The sequence below is a fragment of the Lepidochelys kempii genome, chromosome 3, assembly GCF_965140265.1.
Source record: "Lepidochelys kempii isolate rLepKem1 chromosome 3, rLepKem1.hap2, whole genome shotgun sequence".
In the NCBI taxonomy this organism is placed as follows: Eukaryota; Metazoa; Chordata; order Testudines; family Cheloniidae; genus Lepidochelys; species Lepidochelys kempii.
The window spans coordinates 48,349,638-48,371,776 of NC_133258.1; the positions used below are offsets into that span (position 1 = coordinate 48,349,638).

The following is a 22,139-nucleotide window of genomic DNA, read 5'->3' on the forward strand; positions in this document are numbered from 1 at the left end:
TGAAGAGCAAAATTTAGTCCAAGGTTTCTTTGTGCCATTATCGTGGATAGGACTTGTTATTTTGATGAAGTAACATCTTTTCATGACACTATAAGATTCTGGGCTTACAAGCACAGAGAAATTGGAGAGGTGGTAGATTTTCATAGTTTCTACGCTGAAAGACTGAACTATCTGGCTAACCTCTCTAGAAAAGGAGTAATTCATCAACTGTTTAAGATGGTGACGGGGATGTGTCACTTGATGATTACCTGTTCTGTTCATTCCCTCTGAGACAACGTGGCATTGACCACTGTTGGAAGACAGGATACCAGGCTAGATGGACCTTTGGACTGACCCAGTATGGCTGTTCTTATGTCTCTCTCACCAGCAGAAGTTGCTTCAATAAAAGCTATTACTCCACCCACCTTGTCTATCTAGAATTAAATCTTTTAGAAAGTCTCAGACTTTTTATAGCTTTTGGTAGGGAATTTAAGGAATGAAGAACTCCAGTTACTGTAAGACTAAGTAACCTCTTTCTTCTTGAAATTATTCCCCTCCCCTCTCTCTGCCCCCCGCCACACACACACACACACACTCGGAAGCTTTTTTCCTACTATGTATGTGATAAATTGCCTCTCAAGAGAAATTGACTACTACAATGTAATCGATGTGTTTATAATTATTTTGGTCATTTTTTAAAGTCACCCATGGGCTGGGTCGTCTTGATCTCTTGCCTCTCCTCCAACTAGGCCTTGATAATATTTCATCAAGAGGACAGCACAAACCTACCACGCAGGCCTGGCCAGCTGCTCTGTTTAAATTGTGTGCACTCCATTTTGTGGTATAAGTTCAAACATTCAGAATGCTTTGTCTCTTGACCCTGAAACTAAGGAGTCTTAAACACAATAGTGGATCTTGAGTCCAGAATGTTAATCTCTCTGTCCTACATCTTTGACCCAAGGCCCTAGATTAACATGCCCTAGACCTGTTGTCCATGTCTGATAATACATAAACTAAAAATAAAAGGGTCCTCATGCCCTGAAGCTAGCATAAATCAAGTAGGATGAGATGTGCTGGGGAAAAGAGCCAATACTTCTCCTAGTGAACTATAATTCTACAACTATAAATAAAAATAGTTAATATTATTGTGTAGATTCTGCTGGGCTATCTGTAATTGAGTTGACCTTGATTAACCAGAAATACAGAAAATGGACGATGGATTGCTTCTTTCTAAGTCCAAAGGGAAGTCCATCCATTCCTCCTGTCTCATCTCTTCTGCTCTCTCCTCCACTCTCCAACCCCCCCGTTTCCCTCGAAGCCACAAACTGGAAAGAAGTACAGAATCTGTAGTAACAGGATGGATATGATGTGATCCATATTATAGCAAGTGAATCATATACACTTTTGAAATACATAGAAAATAACGTTGGGGAAGAGAAGTAGACAACACAGAAGAGGAAGACAATGCTGAAAAACAAGGTAGACAAGTGAGCATCACTTTCACTACCTAAAACATAAAAAAGGAGATAGGGGCAATAGCAAGTTTTACTTGTAAATTAAGATTGGGTTGTACTTGTAAATTCAATTTATCTGATTTTAAAGATATTTGTATTCTAGTCGGATGTTAAATGTGAGCAAAAGCACTAACTGATCCCACGTCCAAAAGAAAATGGACTCACAAGATGTGCCTATAATCCTTCTGATCACTTTTCTTCTATGTAGCCATTTCACCCACTTTTTGTTTGTCTTTATCTTCTCAGGGTGTACATTCTTGGGGCAAGGCCCATGGCTTTTTATATTTGGGAAAGTACCTTGTACATTGTGGGTGCCACATAAAGTGAAAATCACAGAAGAGTTAATTCAGGAAGAGGTGGGAGCAGAATTGTCACCACTAACAGAAGTAAGGTGTTGAGCAGATAGAAGTGTATGAGGGGACAATATTTCAAGATGAATAGGCCGAGAGATTTAATAAAGGTGGCGAGTTGGAGAGTTAGTTCAGAAATGGAAACAAAATAATGAAATCAAAACAAGGCAGCAAAGTCAGACAGTTCAATCACCATGGAGTTTGAAGATTTCTAAGATAAGGCTAGGAGAATGAAGATAGCAGTAGAGACAGCCAGGCATCAAAGTCAGAGAGGAAGGTGGAAGCAGCTCCAGGAGAATGTTAGATGATAGCTACCTCTGAAGGAGAGCAGAGAATAGCTGGACTATGTGCAATTCAGAGTTAGAAAAGAGGAGATTCCAAAGACAAGGGCTGAAACAGAAGCAGAGTCAAAAGGAAACAGGGAGATTTCGTTGAAGGCAAAGCAGTGGAAGTTGTAAGACAGAAAAAATATAGGTGCTACCTCATCTACTTCTGCCCAAAGCCTCGTGCCACTGTCGGAGGTAAGCCAGGGTCACCCTTGTTGCACACTACTAACCCAGGGTTTAGGTGCCAAAATAGAAATTTCCATCTGAAATTTGGATGGGTGTGGCAATTGGTAGAGGCCCATCACAGGACTAGAATATGAATATTTTCAAGGAAAATCAGTTTGCAAATCAGACAAAACAACCCTATTAAGGAAATTTGAATGTGTGACAATGTAATTAGTGAACTACTGTAGGCCATGTAACATATATGGAAAAATATTACAAGCAGTCAGAAGATACAGTTCAAGTAGAATGTAGATTAATTTAAACAAATTATTGGTCAGTTAGAAGTATAAATTACATTTAGTGCATTTAATGTTAGTAATGATTTTTTTAAAATTCATCTGTACTGTTGATATGTATTTATGTTGCTGTTCAGCACTGCTGATATGAAAATGTTGCTATTCAGCTCATAGTGTATAAGTGTGCTTTTTTTTTCGTTTGAAGGGAGGAAATTCCATTGCAGACATAATTGTGGTGAATTAAAAGTTTTTCTAAAGGCAGCAATGGAATCATTGAAACATATTCAAAAATAAGATGGCTTGAAGACATTTAGATGGGAGTTTCCAGGGTACAAACAATAGGTAGACTGATGGAATAACTCCAGAGCACAGAAGCCTCTTGTCTGAATACATTATCATGTTACTACATAATTGCTCTAGCCATCTCTTGCTGCTGTTCCTATAAAAGCAATAATAAAACTAATTTAAGTACTTGAAAATGGGGTGCAACTTACTGTTGATTCATCCATTGAGATACGCTACCTAACTTCAAATTTCCTGAAAAGGCAAGGCATGAAAATAAACAAGAAATTTAGCATGACTTTATTTGATTTAAGAAATATGTTTTTTTAGATTAAGAAAACTATACTATGTCTTATTAAAACTACTATAGCCCAACTCCCAATTGCGTAGTAAAGAAAATAGCTGTCTTGTTCCCATTATTCTTCTCAGAAGGTAGATACTTAAAAGAAGTGGACTTCTCAGTGGATTAAAAAAAAAATGAATGGACATAATAGCATGACACCTATTCATGTTACCCAAAACAAAACCAGAATTATCATTCACTGTGGCAAAGTTGAATTTCATAACTATTATAAGATCTCATAACTTCTTGCAAATACTATAGGATATTATTTCCATTATAATATTTGTAACGGTTGTAAAATTCTTCAGTAGCTTCATGGTAACTTTAACAATTGTACCAATATCTCTGTTATCACTGTGTATTCTGTTTGCATGGATACATGACACAATTTATTCAGTCTCCTGTAGAGACAATTTGAAGCCATTTAAAGATGTTTAGATGCAGGTTTGGGGGTTGAAGGAACTTCTGCCTTTTGGACACACGATCTGATTCCTTCAAAATTGTTTTTATAAAAGTCTGGTTATTCCAAATACTTTTCTTTTGAATCTTTAGTTTTGCTTTTCAGTCAGAATACTCTGGATATAGTAACTAATCAATAATGTGAAACACTTACCTAGAAAATCCATGTCTATCGGTAGCATAATAATATTATTTTTATGACCATAGCGCCTCGTACCCCAATCATGGACCAGCACCCCATAGTGCAAGGGGCTGTTCAAACACGAAACAAAAAGACTATCCTTGCACCAAAGAGCTTACAGTCCAAGTATAAGACAACAGAGGAATACAGATGGACTGGGGAGTTCAAGGCAACAATGAAAAATGCATCTATCTAACCTGTCCCAAAGCCATTTTAGTATTACACAGTTATTGTTTCTATTTACTGCAACACCTGCTTCTCATCATAAAATGTGTTACGCATTAAAAGTAATTTCTATGAGCATGAAAAGGAGCAATGTGAAAAGTATAGCTCAAGTTTTTCACTATACAAAACTGTAAAAGGAATATTAATTTTGTGACAAACTGAGCAATGCAACATGAAGCATGCAAAAGTCCATTTTAGTATAATTGCATGTTCAGATATCATTTTTTAAGTAAATGAAATGTGCATTCATTCTGTGCACAGAATGAGGCAAGTGTCCTGTGGAAAAATAAGTATGCAATCATGTAACTGAAGGTGGTATCTTAATGCATATGCACAAGGAAGAATTGGTTAGTTATTTTCTCAGGACTTTGAAGATACTAACCCATATATAGAGTAACCGCTGAATATTATTGTTTATAGCTACAGTCATTTGCTAAAGAAGCTCCTTCTTATAACATTTTAAAGAATAGTATAGACAGGATGCACTTTATTCTGTTGCTTTCCAAAATGGCACTATGGAAGGATATTGAAGGGGTGCATTTTTTTTTTAAAGTCTAGTGTATCGGGTTTAAGACATCTGTTTTTTTAATGGTTTTTTTAGCATGATGTTCTGGACACTTTGCAGCAGTTCAAGTATGAATATTATGAATTGCCAGTAAAATATTATGAATTGTCAATAAGATATATAGTCCAAACAAGTATAAATTTTGATTGGCAGGAAATGAGTGTAAATTGCAACTGTGAAAGTTACCAGTTGTAGATTTGTGATTTTTTTTCTAGATTCTTGCATCCCATTATCTTAAAGTATCATGACTGGTGTGGCCACTGTCGGAAGAGAGGTACTGAGCTAGATGGACCATTGGTCTGATCCAGTATGGCCTTTGTTACGTAGAAAGGAACGGGGGGGGGGGGGATACAGTAGCTGCCAGAAAGTCTTTTCAGTGGTTTGTGACAAGTAGACAGAAATCGACGTAATTGTAATTAAATCAATCCAGAGAAAAAATTTTACATAAAGAGTTAATTACAACAATTTAAACTTTAATGAGAGTACAGCTGTTCGTTTACATGGTGCTAGTTTCCAGTAGGGAAAAATTGAAAAGTGTTTCATTTCCCAAGTGACATGTACTGCTGTCTCTCAAATTAAAATTTGAACTTGTTCTTAAGGACTGCTGTATATATTATAGCACAGCAATATCAGTAGTTTGCAAATTTATGTAATCTACAGCATATACAAACGGCTATATTGCTGTTACTTTTTCTAAGTTACTTTTCATATATGCATTGTGTACTGAAGAGGTATTTACACTCAAGTTTATTAATTTTATTAACCCATCTTCCATTATTATTCTTTAGTCACTCTTCCAATGAAGTTAAACATTATATTCTGTGTATTGATACTCAAGTGGAATTTGCTAAAATTCAGCTCCTCAATTTAGAACATCAGCATAAACTTTAGAGGGGTCAGACACAAGAAAAAAAAATAGGAGAATGAGCAAAAGCTGTATCCCTTGGGGGAGCAATACAAGATTATGAACTTGAAAGTAAAGTGCTCTCCGAGGTTCTTACCTTGATTCACCCTGACTAACCAGTTAAATGTCAAAAACTGCACACCTCAGGAAAATGGTACTCTGATATGTTGGCATTCAATATATTTTTCCAAGCCTCTTTACCTTAAATTCTCTGAAATAATTGTGCACTATTGTTAAGGAATGTGTGAGCTACTTTGTGTACTCCTAATGAGAATAATCTTTGTTTAAATATTTCACTATGGGCCACTGTTGTAGAATGTATGAAAACTAATGGTTCAAATGACCCTATCTGCTCCATTCCCATAGATTCCAAGGATCTAAGGGACCATCTAGTCTACCTCCTTTGTACCACATAGAACTTCCCCAAAATAATGTCTAGAGATTTCTTTTAGAAAATTACTAATGGTTAATTACCATTACCAATAAAAAATTATACCGTGTTTCCTATCTGAATTTGTGTAACTTCAACTTCCAGTCATTGGATCATATTATACCTTTCTCTGCTATATTGAAGACGCCATAATTAAATATTTATTCCCCATGTAGGTACCTGTAGACGGTAATCAAGTTATCCTTTACCTTCTCTTTGTTAAGCTTACATTGATTGAGTTTCTTGAGTCTATCACTATAAGGCATTTTTTCTAATCCTTTAACCATTCTTGTGACTCTTCTCTGAACCATCTCTGATTTATCAACATCCTCTGGAATTGTGGACAGCAGAACTGGACACAGTATTCCACCAATGCCAAATACAGAGGTAAAATAACCTCTCCTATTTGAGATTCCCTTGTTCTTGCATCACAGGATCGCATTAGCTCTTTTGGCCAGAATGTTGCACTGGGAGGTCATGTTCAGCTAATTATTCACCACAACCTCCAAAATGTTTTTCAGAGTCATTGCTTCCCAGAATAGAGTCCCCCATCCAGTAAGTATGGCTACATTCTTTGTTTCCAGGTGTACACATTTATATTTAGTCATATTATAACACATATTTTTTGCTTGCATCAAGTTTACCAAGCGATCGCAAATGCTCTGAATCAGTGACCTGTCTTTTTCCTTCCTTACCACTCCTCCAATTTTGTGTCATCTGCAAACTTTATCAGTGATGATTTTATGATTTCTTCCAGATCACTGATAAAGATGTTACATAGTGTAGGTCAAGAACCAGTCTTTGGGGGACTCTATTGGAAACATCCATTCAGTGATGAATCCCTCTTTACACTCTTCTTTTGAGATTTTTCATTGATCCAGATTTTAATGCATTTAATGTGTGCCACGTTAATTGTATATCATTCTAGTTTTTTAATCAAAATGTCATGTGGTACCAAGTCAAATGCCTTACAGAAGTCTAAGTATCAACACTATTATGTTTATCAAACAAACTTGCAATCTCATCAAAAACAGATTTCAAGTTAGTTTGACCAGATCTATTTTCCGTAACCCCATGTTGATTGGCATTAATTACATGACCCTCCTTTAGTTCTTTATTAATAGAGTCCCTTATTAATAGAGTCCTTTATCAGCCGCTCCATTATCATGTCTGGGATTAATTAGAGGCTTGTCAGCCTGGTATCACCCAACTGATTCCATTGACCCTTTTTAAAAATCATCACGACATTAGCTTTCTTCCTGCCTTCTGGAACTCCTCCAGTGCTCCACAATTTATTGAAAATCAAATTAACGATCCAGCTCTCTTAAAACTCTTGGATGCAAATTACGGTATCTGGACCTACTGATTTTTAAAATGTCTAACTTTAGTAGCTTCTGTTTAACCTATTCCAAAGATGATAGTGGAATGGAAATAATGTTCTCATTACCATTATGAGATTGCATTGTCTGCTTTTCCCCAAATACAGAACAGATATATTTAGTGAACACTTCTACCTTTTCTGCTTTGTTGTTATAATTCTACCATATCTATCTACCAATGGACCAATTCTATGTTAGAATTCTTTTTGTTCCTAATGTATTTAAAAAATTCCTTTTTGTTGTCCTTAACTCTGCTGGCCATAGATTTTTCCTTGTGTTCCTTGGTTTCTCTTATTAATTTTCTACAATCCCTAACTTCTGATCAGTATTCCTTATCATCAGCCTCTCCTTTCTTCCGTTTGCTACATATTAGTTTTTCTATTTTTATTTTTACAGCTGCCTTCACTTCCCCTCTGACCCAGGTTGGTTTTTAAACTAGCACAGCATTCTTCCTCAATTGTGGGATTTTGTCTTTTTTGGGACATCTAGTGAGGAATTCTTATCATTCACATTTTTCTGATTAAATTCATCCTCCCAGTAGATATGGCTCATAATTGTTTTCAGCTTTGTGAAATTGGCCCAATTAAAGCATCAAGCATATATATTACTGGTCTGGACTTTATTCTGCTTGCACATTGTAAATGTGGTCATGTCCTGAAGACTTGTAACTACGCTACCATTAAATTTTACTTCTGTGATCACTTCCTATTTATCTGTTAGGACAAAGTATAATATAGAATTCACCCATGTTGGTTGCAAGACTTTTTGAGTTAGGAAATTCTCATCTATAATGTTTAGAAATTCCAAGGATGTTTTAATAATGGAAGCCGAAGGTTTCCAGCATATGCCACTCAAATTGAAGTGCTCCATGATTATGCAGGGTTTTTTCCCTACACATTATATATCGATGTGTAAGAAACCAGTCATCCTGTTCTCTAGTGTGATTTCGTGGTTTGTAACAGACACCAACAAATACCCTGATCTTATCCTTTATCTATTAGTACACTGATCCATAAGTGTTCAGGGTCATTAACTTCTGCATTATCAGTGACTAGGAAACAGGTAATGCCATTTCTGCTCTCCTTTTGCCCTCTTGATCCTTCCTAAATATGTTGTAATCACTTATTTTAACATACCAGATTTCAGTAATACCAGCTAGGTCAAATTTATGCTCAAAAATGAGCAATTCCAGTCCATCTTGTTTGTTACCCATGCTACTAACATTAGTGTATAGGCAATCCAGGAATTTCTCTGCTTTATATCTTTTGGTTTCTTGATTAATTTTGTTCTCAACATCTTGATTTTTGTGCTGAGTGCTCACATCTTCCCTCTTTTTACCCTTCCTTTTGTTATTAGTTTAACCCTCTCCTGACTATTCTAGGCAGCCTGTTCCTAAGGAGATTGGTCCTCCTCCTACTGAGGTGGAGGCCATCCAAACTATATCGCCTCCTCTCCTCATGGAAGGTAGACCAATATTCCACAAAACCAAAACCCTGCACCCTATACAACTTACCTAACCAACGATTCTCTTCCAGAATCTTCTGCCTTCTTTTGTTCATGGGACAGGAAGGATCTCAGAGAGGATTGCTTGGACATTATTATTCTTCAGTATGCTTCTGAGGTCCCTGAAGTCCTCTATTATCTGTGAGATATCCCACAATGAAGTGTCATTAGTGCTGATATGAGCCATCACCAGTGGATGATCCTTACCCATTGACTTCAGAAGCCTGTCCAATTTTAGAATAACATCTTGTGTCTTGGCTCCAGAAAGGTAGCATGCTCTCTTATTGTCTGTCTGTTCCTTGTAGAAATGTTCTTTCAATGTTCTGAGTATTGAATCTCCAATAAGGATCATCTTTCTTCTGTGTGTGTGTGTTTGTTTGTTTACAGTTTGGGCCAAGGTGCCATCCACATGCGTCCCATGCATCTCTCTATTTCCTTGGGCCTGCTGGATCTTTAGACATGTCTTCCGTAGCTTCCTTGTTGAGGATTTGGTATCTATTTGAAATTTCCAGCTGTGTGGAATTCCTTCTGCTTCTCTTCTTTCTGGTGCCAACAGTCTGCTTATCCTGCTCAATCTCCAACCATGCAGAATGCACGACCTCTTGCCTCTAGTGCAGGGGTGGCCAGCCTATGGCTCCAGAGCCACATGCGGCTCTTCAGAAGTTAATATGTGGCTCCTTGTATAGGCAGTGACTCCGGGGCTGGAGCTACAGGTGCCAGCTTTCCAATGTGCCGGGGGGGAGTGGGGTCACTGCTCAACCCCTGGCTCTGCAGAGGCCCTGCCCCCTCCCCTGAGCCTGCAGTGCACTCGCTCCCCCCCCTCCCACCAGAGCCGCCTCACGCCATGAAACAGCTGATCGGGAGGTATGGGGAGGGAGTGGGAGGCGATGGTGGCAGCGGGTCTGCCACTGGGTGGGAGGCGCTGGGAGCCGGGGAGGGGGAGCTGATAGGGGGCTGCTGACATATTACTGTGTCTCTTTGGCAATGTACATTGGTAAATTCTCGCTCCTTCTCAGGCTGAGGTTAGCTATCCCTGCTCTAGTGGTTACAAACTGCCAGGCCTCCTGTCTGACTTCCTCGCTCTCCAATTCCTTTGTGGACTGCTCCATTCTTCCTTGAACCAGGGTACTGGTGTTTCCAGAATCTAGTTGTCTAGGAACTCCTCAGCTTCTCTGATTCTCAGTAACGTCTCACTTTACCTTTTCAATTCAAGAATATTTTCTTCTAGCACAGCCACCAATTTGCACTTCATGCATAGCAAATCTCTTCTGTCTTCATGCAGGTAAAGAGATATGGCACATCTGATGGTCATCTTGATATCACATATAGTGCTGAATCTGGAATGAAGCCCTTTCATACTCTCCCTCTAACTCTCTCCGCAACTCCTCTCCTAGCTGCCTCTGTCTGCAAATCTTGAGTTCACCCACTAAGTGACTTTTATACCAAGTCTTCCCTGCTTACCTCAGCTCACCACTGCAGAGTGATTAACCACTCAGAGACTTCAAACAGCTGGGCTGATCAAAGTTCCAAGGGCTAGAGCCTTGTAGCCTTTAACAAGGCAGTGATTAAAGCCCCATGGGCTTACTCATGTCTACACAGCAATTAAACACCAATGGCTGGCCTGGGTCATCTGACTTGGGCTGAGGCTACAGGGCTGTAAAATTGCAGTGTAGATGTTTGAGCTCAGGCTGGAACCTGAGCTCTGGGACTCTCGGAGTGGGTAGGGTCCCAGAACCTGGGCTCCAGCCCAAGCCCAAACATCTGTACCACAGTTGTACAGCCCGAGCCCGAGTCAACTGACATAGGCTAACTGTGGATACTTAATTGCAGTGTAGACATCAACTCGGCCCCATGGACCAGCTACACAGCCTTCTGTCATAGTGTTCAAAAGTTTGAAGTCCTCATTTTTTGTAAAATACCATTACTCCAATTTAAATAAAATCTTTACCTTTTTAGGTCATAATGCAGTTTAATCTCTCTCTCTCTCTCAAAAGCAATAACTTGGTTTCAGCTTTTTCCATTTTAATGGTTTTGACAAGTATATTTTCATAGTCCAATATTTCATTCTGTAGAGTAGCTGGAATCACTGACACAATGAGCAGTTCACATGCAAATAATCTGCTTTTAAATATTTTTACCAGTTTGACAAAGGGTATGCCTACAGCATCCGCCATAACTATGGAAAAGAAGGCAAGAGGACTGATTATACACCATTCAGCTGCATGAAGATTATCCTGTCCAATCCACCAAGTCAAGGGGATTATCATGGTGAGTATTCGTAACTGACATGTTCACAGTGCATGGAACCCAGAAGCTCTGGAAGAGAACTGACTGAATGGTTGTATTACTGGCAGAAGTTAGTAGTTCATAGCTTATGCCAATCATTGCTGACAAGTACTCTTACTCTTCTGGTGATTTGACTTATTAGGTCAGGCAAGAGAAATTCATTCAGCTGTACTTCAGTATGCTCTCTACTAAGCTCTTCGCTATTCTTTTCCCACTTCACTTTGTAAGTGTCTTAGAAGCCAGGCACTGAAGTTTCTTACAGCTCTACTTTAAAATTGGTTAGCATACTCCAGTAATATTTCATCCATTTAGTTTTTAATAGGCTAATCCTTCAGCAATAGTGTTCAACTTTGAATCTCATGGTCAGTCTGTTTTAATAAACTAAGATTAATTAAGAAATTTAACATCTCGACTTTACATAGTTCTCTAAATCTGACCAGTCCTCCCTATAGGATGATGCATAAAACTCTCCTCTTCATTAAGTTTCATAAATGTTACACTTCTCCTTGCATGACATTTTTTGGAGGACCTTCTGTTCCTAGAGTAGACCTTTTATCCACCCCTTGATCCTAACTTATTTTGAAAAGACTATGGCAGATAAGTGGTGTCTTGGACTCTTCATCCACTGAGCTGCTATTTGATAGCGTGTGTGTGTAGTGCACTGCATTACGGGGGATACTTTCAAAAGTTCCTAATGAATTAAAGACATTAATTCAATAGGACGTGTGCTCTTCAATCTCTTAGGATATGTCTACACTGCAGATGGAAGTAAGCCTCCCAGCCTGGTTAGATAAATTGTGCTAGTGGGGCTCCTGCTAGCAAGCTAAAATAGCACTGTGGATATGTTGCTGCACTGATAGAGGCCTGGGCTAGCCACCCAAGCTCAAGCCTACCCTATCCCCTGGGTCCGAGTTTGAGTGGCTAGCCTGAGCCTTTCCCAGTGCTGCAGTGTCCACACAACTATTTTTAGTGCACTAGTACAATCCCCACTAGCATAAGCTGTGAGGCTTGTTCCTCGCTGCAGTGTAGGCACACCCTTAGATGCTTTACACACACAATGTGTACTTACTAGTAATAAGTCACTCATTTGACTTTGTGTGCAAGAAAAATTTCTTTTGTTTTCAGTGATGGGATTCTTGAAGATATTTTCACTATGGAATAAATACTATTGTGCCTTTTAAGGATCAAGTCCTCTTTTATGCTAGTTTTCCTATCTGTTGTGTGTGTCCATCACAGCCTAATGTTACTTTTTGTATTTGAGATTACTTTAAATTTAACAATGTGATAGCTGTTTTGTGAGTGTGCCTGTTAATAAGGAACCTAATTAAAACTGCAAAAAGAAAAGGAGGACTTGTGGCACCTTAGAGACTAACCAATTTATTTGAGCATAAGCTTTCGTGAGCTACAGCTCACTTCATCGGATGCATACTGTGGAAAGTGTAGAAGATCTTTTTATACACACAAAGCATGAAAAAATACCTCCCCTCACCTCACTCTCCTGCTGGTAATAGCTTATCTAAAGTGACCACTCTCCTTACAATGTGTATGATAATCAAGTTGGGCCACTTCCAGCACAAATTCAGGTTCCCCCCCGCCCCACACACACACTTAGAAAACCTGAATTTGTGCTGGAAGAGGCCCAACTTGATTATCATACACGTTGTAAGGAGAGTGATCACTTTAGATAAGCTATTACCAGCAGGAGAGTGGGGGGGGGGGGAAGGCATTTTTCATGCTTTGTGTGTATAAAAAGATCTTCTACACTTTCCACAGTATGCATCCGATGAAGTGAGCTGTAGCTCACGAAAACTTATGCTCAAATAAATTAGTTAGTCTCTAAGGTGCCACAAGTACTCCTTTTCTTTTTGCGAATACAGACTAACACGGCTGTTACTCTGAAACCTGTAATTAAAACTGTTTTCCACTCAATGAATGTGAATCTTGGCCTGCTTATGTTGTAGTGCTTTATGTAACTCTTGAGCCTGTAATACCCTGATAACCATACAGTGGAGTAATCTTTTAGAAAAAGAGTAAAACAGTTGCACACATGGGCAATTAACTTCTTTATTAATAAGCTGTTAGACAATTAAGAACAGCTTAGTCAGTCTCTCGGGTGTATTATTGTGCTAACTCTTGGGTAAGTAGCCTTGTTTGTGTGCTTGTTTTCTTTCCCCATCAGGGTGCCCATTCCGCCACAGTGATCCTGAGCTACTGAAGCAGAAGCTGCAGTCATACAAGATTCCTCCCACTGGGATAACTCAGGTAGGGTGTATTCTGTTTGGACTCCTGATTAATGAGGAATCAGGCACTGCCTTTCAGTTTAATTTAATATCCATGTAGCAATGCCATGTACAACTTGTCAGAGTGTAGGTGACATCTGTCGTCTTGTAAAAGAATTAAGTCAGAGTTGTGGCTTTTCTGCATTATTACTTTTGCTGATAATGTTCTCACCCTGCAGCTAAACGGAGTCATCCCTTTTTTTCAACTTATTGGCTCATAAATTTACAACATTAGTTATTTTTTGTATTGTGGTGGGGACAATAAGGGATTTAGCACTGTTCTCTTTTAAATTTATTTTACTGCAATTTATTATTAAAGATTCTGAATGAAGCAGTCAGTTAATGGCAGCATTAGTCTTTTTTGGGAATTGCTTTTTAATCTTGTCTGAAAGTGTGAAAGTTACAGTCCTGTGTAATCAATGGAAATTGTGATATGCATTAGTCACTGTGCTATGTAATATAAAATTCTAATAATCCATTAGTTCCAACATATATTTGTTTTAATATTTGACTCATTGTACTGAACTACCTTAATCAATAAAAGTACATTATACTGTTCTGCAAAACCTTACAAAGATTCAGTACCTTCTTAAAAGGGAGCACTAATAAAATGTTGCTGCAAACCTGATGTAACTAAGAGATGTTGAAAGAATAAGAATATTTTGACACTGGGGAGGTGGTTTCTTGTACTGTTGGGCTGGCTCAGGAGCTGGTTGTGTAAAAGGACAACCAAGTCCCTTGCTGTAGAAAGCCAAATGGATCACAGAGCTCAACTGAGAAAGTCCAGCAGAGAAGTTTAAAAAAAATGTACTTTAGATGGCCAAAATCCATTTTAAGGCTATAATCAACAGAAAATATTTTTTTCTTCCCTCATAATGTGAAAGGTAAGGAATCTGGCATACGCACGTAGTTGAACTAGTTAGAGGAAAATTTGAAAGCCCCATTGATGTGTGTTTCTTGGATGCCTGCTGCAGAAACTGTCAGTGTACAGATTAAATAGCAATAGTTCATAGTATTTATGTGTAGGCATACATATCCTTAGCCAGTTCTGGAAGGCCCCAAACTGGTGGTCCTCTCTCACAGGACTATATTTTGTTTTGTTTTTATTTTTATTAATCCAGGTAAAAGTAATATCCCCTAATGAAAGACCTTGCCCTACAAGTTGCAAATCAATAGCCGGATGTCTTTTTGGCATTAGGCCAGTAAATAACACATTATTTATTTGTCTTAAGCACATATCAGCTATCAGTGATACCTTCATTGAGTTTCTTCTCTTGTTATGTGCTTCAGATCTTGGTGCCAGTTGAGATTTTTCCAACAATTGATCATTGAAGACATTGGTGGGAAGCAGCCACTTAGTGGACCTTTAGTACGTGTTAATATGGTTCATCTGAGATTACTGATCCTATGTACTTGGATGAGGGAATAGTTTCTTTATATTAATGCAATCCACTTGTATTATTCTCAAGGTGAGTCTACACAGTTTTTGTACCACTTTAAATGTATTTGTTTGAAACTGGTATATTTAAAGTGCTACAAGCCCCTAGCATGGATGTAATTATACTGTTTTTATTATGTTTTAATTATATTTGTAATATTTTAATTTTAAAAGTAAATTTCCAAGAATAGGCTATACTGGTATAAGACATATTTATACTGATATAACTGCATCCACATTAGGGGTTAACTAATTACGTAAAAAAAATCACCGCCCTTATTGAACTAGTTAAATTATTAAAAAAAAAAAAAAAACAACCCCTGTGTAATCTAGTTGGGTAGGCAGTTCCTACCCATTGCTGGAGTTCAGGGGAGGGAATGGGGGCTACAGTCTAAAGAAACAGTATTATTTACGAGTCTGATAAAATTTCAGCTAGAAAATAATATTTTCGGTTGTGAAGAATATCAATAGGAAACACTGATATGTGACAAAAGCAGAGAAGGTAAAATGATTGATGGAAATGTAAATATGAAATTAAAAACATTTGGGGTAAACTTTTAGTTGTGACCGGGGATTTAGAGCTTCCCAATTCACAAAACATATCAAAGTTGTTCAAATAAGTCCCCCTCTATAGCTTTGAAAATATACCCTTTAAGGTATACTTTCAAAGCTGTGTGCAGAAATAGGCATATGCATGGGAGTATGTTTCCATAGGCTCAAACCTCAAATATATAGGACAAAGATAAAAGGTCATGGAGCAATATGTGAATGTTTCAGGTCACTGGTATATACTGTTCTCTTTTCCCCAGTAAAATCAGTTAATCATGTAGAGCATAAGGTTGGATTCCAAATGTTCTATACTTTTACATACGGGTACCTCAGATACAGGTAAGGGAATTTCATCTACAGCTGTAGATCAATTAATAATTCCTAGATTGTGCTTTATGACACAGTTCTTTGAACTAACATGGACTTAAAGGCTGTTGTTTTTCCATATTGGGTTTTGTCAGAAATTGCCAGAGAAGCATTTGTACAAGAAATCAAAAAATTTAAATTCGTACACTAACAGTATGAACAGCCTACTGGCATCTTCTGCCATTTAAAGAGTTGTCCCATGATGTACTTCCCAGGGTTTGATTAGAATGTAATCACACATGGCACATCTTAAACTCTAGCTCAGTTTGATAGACAACAAGCGATAATTGCTCTCCATGGGTAAGTACAAAAAAGTATTGTTATCCACTCTAATAAATTCTATAGAATTAAAATGTTTTAGCGTGATACATGCTTAATATTTATTTTCGGTGATATGGTTCTTTGTACTAATTTAGTGTCTTGCAAAGTACTTCAGCTGTCAGTGAAGTTCTAAAAAGTTGAACATTCTATTCTGAGTCCATGTAGAGACTATGTAGTGCCCATCTTTAAAAAAGGGAAGAAGGAGAATCCAGGAAACTACAGCTTCACTTCAGTCCCCGGAAAAATCATGCTGCAGGTCCTCAAGGAATCCATTTTGAAGCACTTGGAGGAGAGGAAGGTGATCAGGAACAGTCAACCTGTGTTTACCAAGGGCAAGTCATGCCTGACCAACCTGATTGCCTTCTATGATGAGATAACTGGCTCTATGGATATGGGGAAAGTGGTGGATATACCTTGACTTTAGGGAAGCTTTTGATACGGTCTCCCACAGTATTTTTGCCAGCAAGTTAAAGAAGTATGGATTGGATGAATGGACTATAATTAGATAGAAAGCTGGCTAGATCGTCTGGCTCAACGGGTAGTGATCAACGGCCTGATGTCTAGTTGGCAGCCGGTATCAAGCGGAGTGCCCCAGGGGTCGGTCCTGGGGCCTGTTTATTTCAATATCTTTATTAATGATCTGGATGATGGGATTAATTGCATGCTCAGCAAGTTTGTAGATGACACTAAACTGGGGGGAGTGGTAGATATACTGGAGGGTAGGGATAGAGTCCAAAGTGACCTAGACCAATTGGAGGATTGGGCCAAATGAAATCTGATGAGGTTCAACAAGGACAAGTGCAGAGTCCTGCACTTAGGACAGAAGAATCCCATGCACCGCTACAGGCTGGGGACCGACTGCTTAAGCAGCAGTTCTTCAGAAAAGGACCTGGGGATTACAGTGGAGGAGAAGCTGGATATGAGTTAGCAGTGTGCCCTTGTTGCCAAGAAGGCTAACGGCATATTAGGCTGCATTGCCAGCAGATCGAGGGAAGTGATTATTCCCCTCTATTCAGCACTGGTGAGGCCACATTTGGAGTATTGCATCCAGTTTTGGGCCCCCCACTACAGAAAGGATGTGGGCAAATTGGAGAGAGTCCAGCGGAGGGCAACGAAAATGATCAGGGGGCTGGGGCACATGACTTATGAGGAGAGGCTGAGAGCGCTGAGCTTATTTAGTCTGCAGAAAAGAAGAGTGAGGGGGGATTTGATAGAAGCCTTCAACTACCTGAAGGGGTTTCCAAAGATGATGGAGCTTGGCTGTTCTCAGTGGTGGCAGATGACAGAACATAGAGCAATGGTCTCAAGTTGCAGTTGGGGAGGTCTAGGTTGGATATTAGGAAAAACTATTTCACTAGGAGGGTGGTGAAGCACTGGAATGGGTTACCTTAAGGAGGTGATGGAATCTCCATCCTTAGAGGTTTTTAAGGCCCAGCTTGACAAAGCCCTGGCTGGGATGATTTAGTTGTGGTTGGTCCTGCTTTGAGCAGGGGGTTGGACTAGACGACCTTGAGGTCTCTTCGAACCCTAATCTTCTGTGATTCTATGAAAATGCCCTTTGTTCCCGTAAGGGTGGATCCTATGAAATTAGGATTTCCAACAGAAAGGCAAAAAAATGAAAAAGAAAATAAATGACATTTCTGTCAAAAAAAAAAAAAAACAAAGGTGGAAACCTGTACTATACAAGCTATGCTGAGAAACACATTTAAGACTTGTTTTAGTTTGGTTTAATAAAATATAGTCCACATATATATGGATTTATTCTTCAACAGACGTATACATAAATATATCTATAAATGGGTATAGATAAGATTTTTTTTAAAAAAATATTGTGTATGCTGACTTTTGAGCTTATATTGTGCCTATGAGATGTAGCATTCTTCTTTGAGTGATTGCACATGTGCATTCCACTCTTGGTTTGCACATGCCCATGGGGGCACTTGAACGTCCTCTGCTTCCATGCTCCACTGGCATCAGTTTAAAGGGCCCCACCCACCCTGAGTCCCCTCAGTTCCCTTTTACCTCCCATGATGGTTTCTGGAGATTAGGAGTGCATGTCTACCCTTTCCTGGATGACTGGCTAGTCAGAGCTCAAGTTATATCTAATGTTCATCTTAGTCAGTTAACCTTAAGGCCTTAGGACCACTGATCAGTGCAGACCAGTCTATCCTTTGCCTGGTGCAGATGCTAGAGTTTACAGGGCTCTGTTGAATGCTACCCAGGACAGAGCATTTCTCCCAGAGTCAAAAATCCAATCTATTCAATCTCTCATGATAGACCTCAAGATTCATCCAATCACAGCAACCTGAAACTGGATGTGGCTCCTAAGGCACATGTCCTTGTGCACATATGTAGTTCAACCCACCAGCCTACACCTCAGACCCCTTCAGACATGGCAGGCCTCAGTGTACTCGCCAACCTGTCTGCATCTGGACACTGTACTCACAGTATCTTTTCAAGTTCTAATTTTGCTCAATTTGGTGGTTGAATCCTCTGAAAGTTACTGCAGGCATTCCCTTCCTCAGCCCTCAACCCTGAAGCATAAGGAATTAACTCTGACATTTACATCAAGTACTTGTTATGTGACTTACATTCAGTTCACCTTTTGGATAGATCAGGCCATTGCTGCATCTTTTAGAGGAGTTTTTTAATATTTTTTTTTAAAAGTTCAGAATATGGCCCTAGAAAATCATGTGGCTAAATGGACACCTGTCATAGGGTTGTGTAGCATTAGACTTTATATTTGTAATCTCTTAAAATAAATATATTTCTGTATCCGTATAAAACAGTGTTCTCCAAACTGTGGGCATGACCCCTAGCGGGACACGGAGGAACATTCGGGTGGGGGGGCGCTCAGTGGGGCCTTGGCTAGCCCCTACGGAGGGGTGGGGAGGGAGCACCAGCCAACTCCACTCTGCTGCCAGCTCTGCTGTGGCTCCACACCCAGCTGCAGCTCTGGCTCCGGCCCAGGACTCTGCTCCTGGCCATGGCCCCAGCCCCAGCTGCAGCCGTAGCTGGGCCCTGGCCTGGCCATAGCTCTGCAACCCCAACTGGTCCTGCTCCCTGCCCCAGATCTGCCCCCAGCCATGGTCCTGGCCTTGGCTCTGGGCCCAGCTCCGGCTCTGGGCCCAGCCTTGGTCCATGGCCCCATTCCAGGCCGTTCCCCCAGCTGCAGCCGTGGCACCTACTGTGGGCCCAGCCTCTGCTCCCAACTGTGGCTCCTCAGGGTGGTTTGGGGGTGTGGTGAGGACAGGAGTAAGAGGGGGCACAACATAAAAAGTTTGGAGATCACTGTTATAAAATGTTCATGAGAAAAGTATGTGATCTTTACTAAATGTCAAAATACCAGATTATTAATCAATAAGAAAATAATGTCAAGATTCAAGTATATGTGAAGGTAAATGCCTGACAGCATGTGTCATGCTGAGTAAGATTGCAGTACACTGGTTGCAGATATCAAAGACAGAAATGAATTTGATGGTGAATAAATGGCTTTGGATTGTGGGCATCTCAAAATCTCTAGTAAGCGAGAGGGCTTTCTTGAGGAAAAAAACCTGACTTGATTGTTTCTCAATGTAAGCACCACACACAAAAAAAACCAAAACCAAAAAGTAGTAAGTCAGTGTCGTTTTAACTCTTGTCCGGGTTTATTATTCCATAGTAATATACACAACAACAACCAGGACATTCATGTGTACTAAATAGCAAAGTTAATCATTATTTATTTCCAAGAAAAGGAATGTGTGTGGGGGGGAGGAAAACAAAAGGATATCTGATTTGGGCTTTTACTATCCTGAGGTAGGGCAATAGTCTTGTGACTAAAGCAGAAAACCAGAATTCTGATAATTTGGGTTCTATTCCCAGCTCTCCCATAGACTGCCTTTTTGTCACTTATCTCAAAATCTTTATAACTTATTTTGTTGCATCTGTAAAATGGGGACTAATAATATTATCCACCTTTAATACAGGGTTTCTGCTTAAAGTGTTTGAATCATTATACTTTTTGGTTTGCAGTGCATATATATTCTCAGTTACTAAGGCTGTTATAATTCTAGTCAATAGAATTAAAGCAAAGATACTGGTTAAATCATTGGACTCATGGTCTACACCCTCTTGTAAATCTGAAGTGTTTTGAGGGATGGTGAGTCTTAATACTGGTTGGAGGCAGTGCGAGTGATATGGTTGCATATTTTCATGAAATTACTTCTACAGTAAAAATAAAACTAATGGCACGGTACTTGGTAGGATTTACTTCTCTGATTATGGTTTCTAAAGATTACAATGAATCCTAGAGTAGTTTTAGAACATTGGCTGAGAGGTTTTGTTTATTTAAAAGCACTGTCTTTTTTCCTTGCTTCTGAAGAATTTTGCTCTTGTTCTCAAGTTGTTTCAAGACAGTGTTTTTGTGTATTGTGGTGGTGTTGATAAGAGATGACAGGGTTTCACTTTATATTTTTTTTATTGTCAAAGCATATTAATATGTGTTTATATTGGAAAGATAATTTATGCATTTGCTGTTACACTTAAAATGAAAAAGTTAAATAATTAAAAGATTTGATTAACTCTTTGCCTAATGAAGTAAAATGCTTAATATTAAAGTGGAAGACAAAGATCTGAAATCTTTTACTAACTAAAGTATTATTTCTTATTCTAAATTATTGTGAATATACATTAAGAACAAAAGTTCATGAACAATTGATGTTATTGTTTTTAGACCCAATTGAGTTAACACAAAATTATCTTGGTAAAACATGATTTACCATTGGGTGTTCGTTAAGATTTCTTTGGCTCTTCACATTTTAGGCATTGACTGCCTTACTTTCAAATTATGATCCCAATCTACCATTAATGAGGGCACACTTTGAAACATTTCAGTTGAACCTTCTTGTTCACTGAACATATCCCCAAAAAAGCAGAGATTCTCTCTCTAGCCTCTAGATTATATTTATACTACTATTGCAAAGAAGTTTACTTTTGCATGGGACTATGTTTTTAAGATACATTTGGAAACAGTTCAGAAATCTGTTAGAAAACTGAACTTTTGTTGTTGTTAGTATTCAGTAAATCGAGTAGGTTAAAAAAACAAAATAGGATACCGTAGATACTTGCTACCAAGAAAACTTTTAAAAGGTATTAAACCTGCATGCTAGCAACTGTACATCATTTGGATGCCTCAGGAGGTTGGTTAAGCACCACTGTCTGAAGATTTTTAAGCAGTTATTGTCCATACTAAATCTAGAAACTGTAAATAGTTTTTAATGATTAAATGTTTCAAAGTGGACAGTATACGAGACTTAAAAGTAACACTGAATCTGGGGAACTTTATAGCAAAAGATAAATCTTAAAAGGTAAGTGTTCATATCAATACAAACGACTAAAAGTTCATAAGATTTTTTTTAGTTAGGAAATATTTATCAATAGAAGATGACACTCAGCCTTTCCATTATTTTATGAACAGTAACTATGTTTTAAGATTACCTCTTCCCCATTTTATCTCACATTACACCTCTACCGTATATGAACAGCATTTTGATTGTTACATTTAGTTTGTGATTCTTCATGTATTGCTAGACGTTGGGTGCATCCTTAAGCACAAATTATCTTATTGATTTTAGTGGGACTAGTCATGGTGTATAAAGTTAAACACGTGTTTGCAGGACCAGTCCGTTAAATACTAAATCCTCTTTGCAAGCATAAAAATGATATGCTGGCCACTATGTGATGTAATTTCCCCTGCTCAATCTTCAGGCCTTTCCTAGCATATATTGTTTGCAATCACTGTTAATATAACTAGCACCACAGGTGGGTGAGGTAGAGTAGAGCAGCATTTAAAGTGAAGTTGGCTAAAATCATATTGGGGGTAGCGGGGAGGGGAGGGATAGGGATGGACAACGTGGAAGGGGAAAGAGATGACCAAAAAAAAAAAAAGAGGCCTGAGAAAATATATGAAAAAAATGCAAAACCAGTCTAATGTATTTGAACAGCACAAGGGAGACTAA

General features: G+C 38.8%; 1 protein-coding gene across 8 annotated transcripts in view; it reads left to right on the plus strand.

The window, feature by feature from the left end:
* The window catches only part of PRIM2 (DNA primase subunit 2), a 309,065-nt gene that overhangs the window by 240,960 nt on the left and 45,966 nt on the right, over positions 1-22,139 (plus strand). For 7 of the 8 annotated variants that reach the window (XM_073336325.1, XM_073336323.1, XM_073336327.1 and 4 more), the window contains 2 exons: positions 11,043-11,169; positions 13,367-13,449. The exons of the other annotated variant lie outside the window; for it this stretch is intronic. In XM_073336325.1, the coding sequence (XP_073192426.1) occupies positions 11,043-11,169; positions 13,367-13,449 (210 nt within the window). The remainder of the gene's footprint in view (positions 1-11,042; positions 11,170-13,366; positions 13,450-22,139) is intronic. 8 annotated transcript variants of the gene reach the window in all.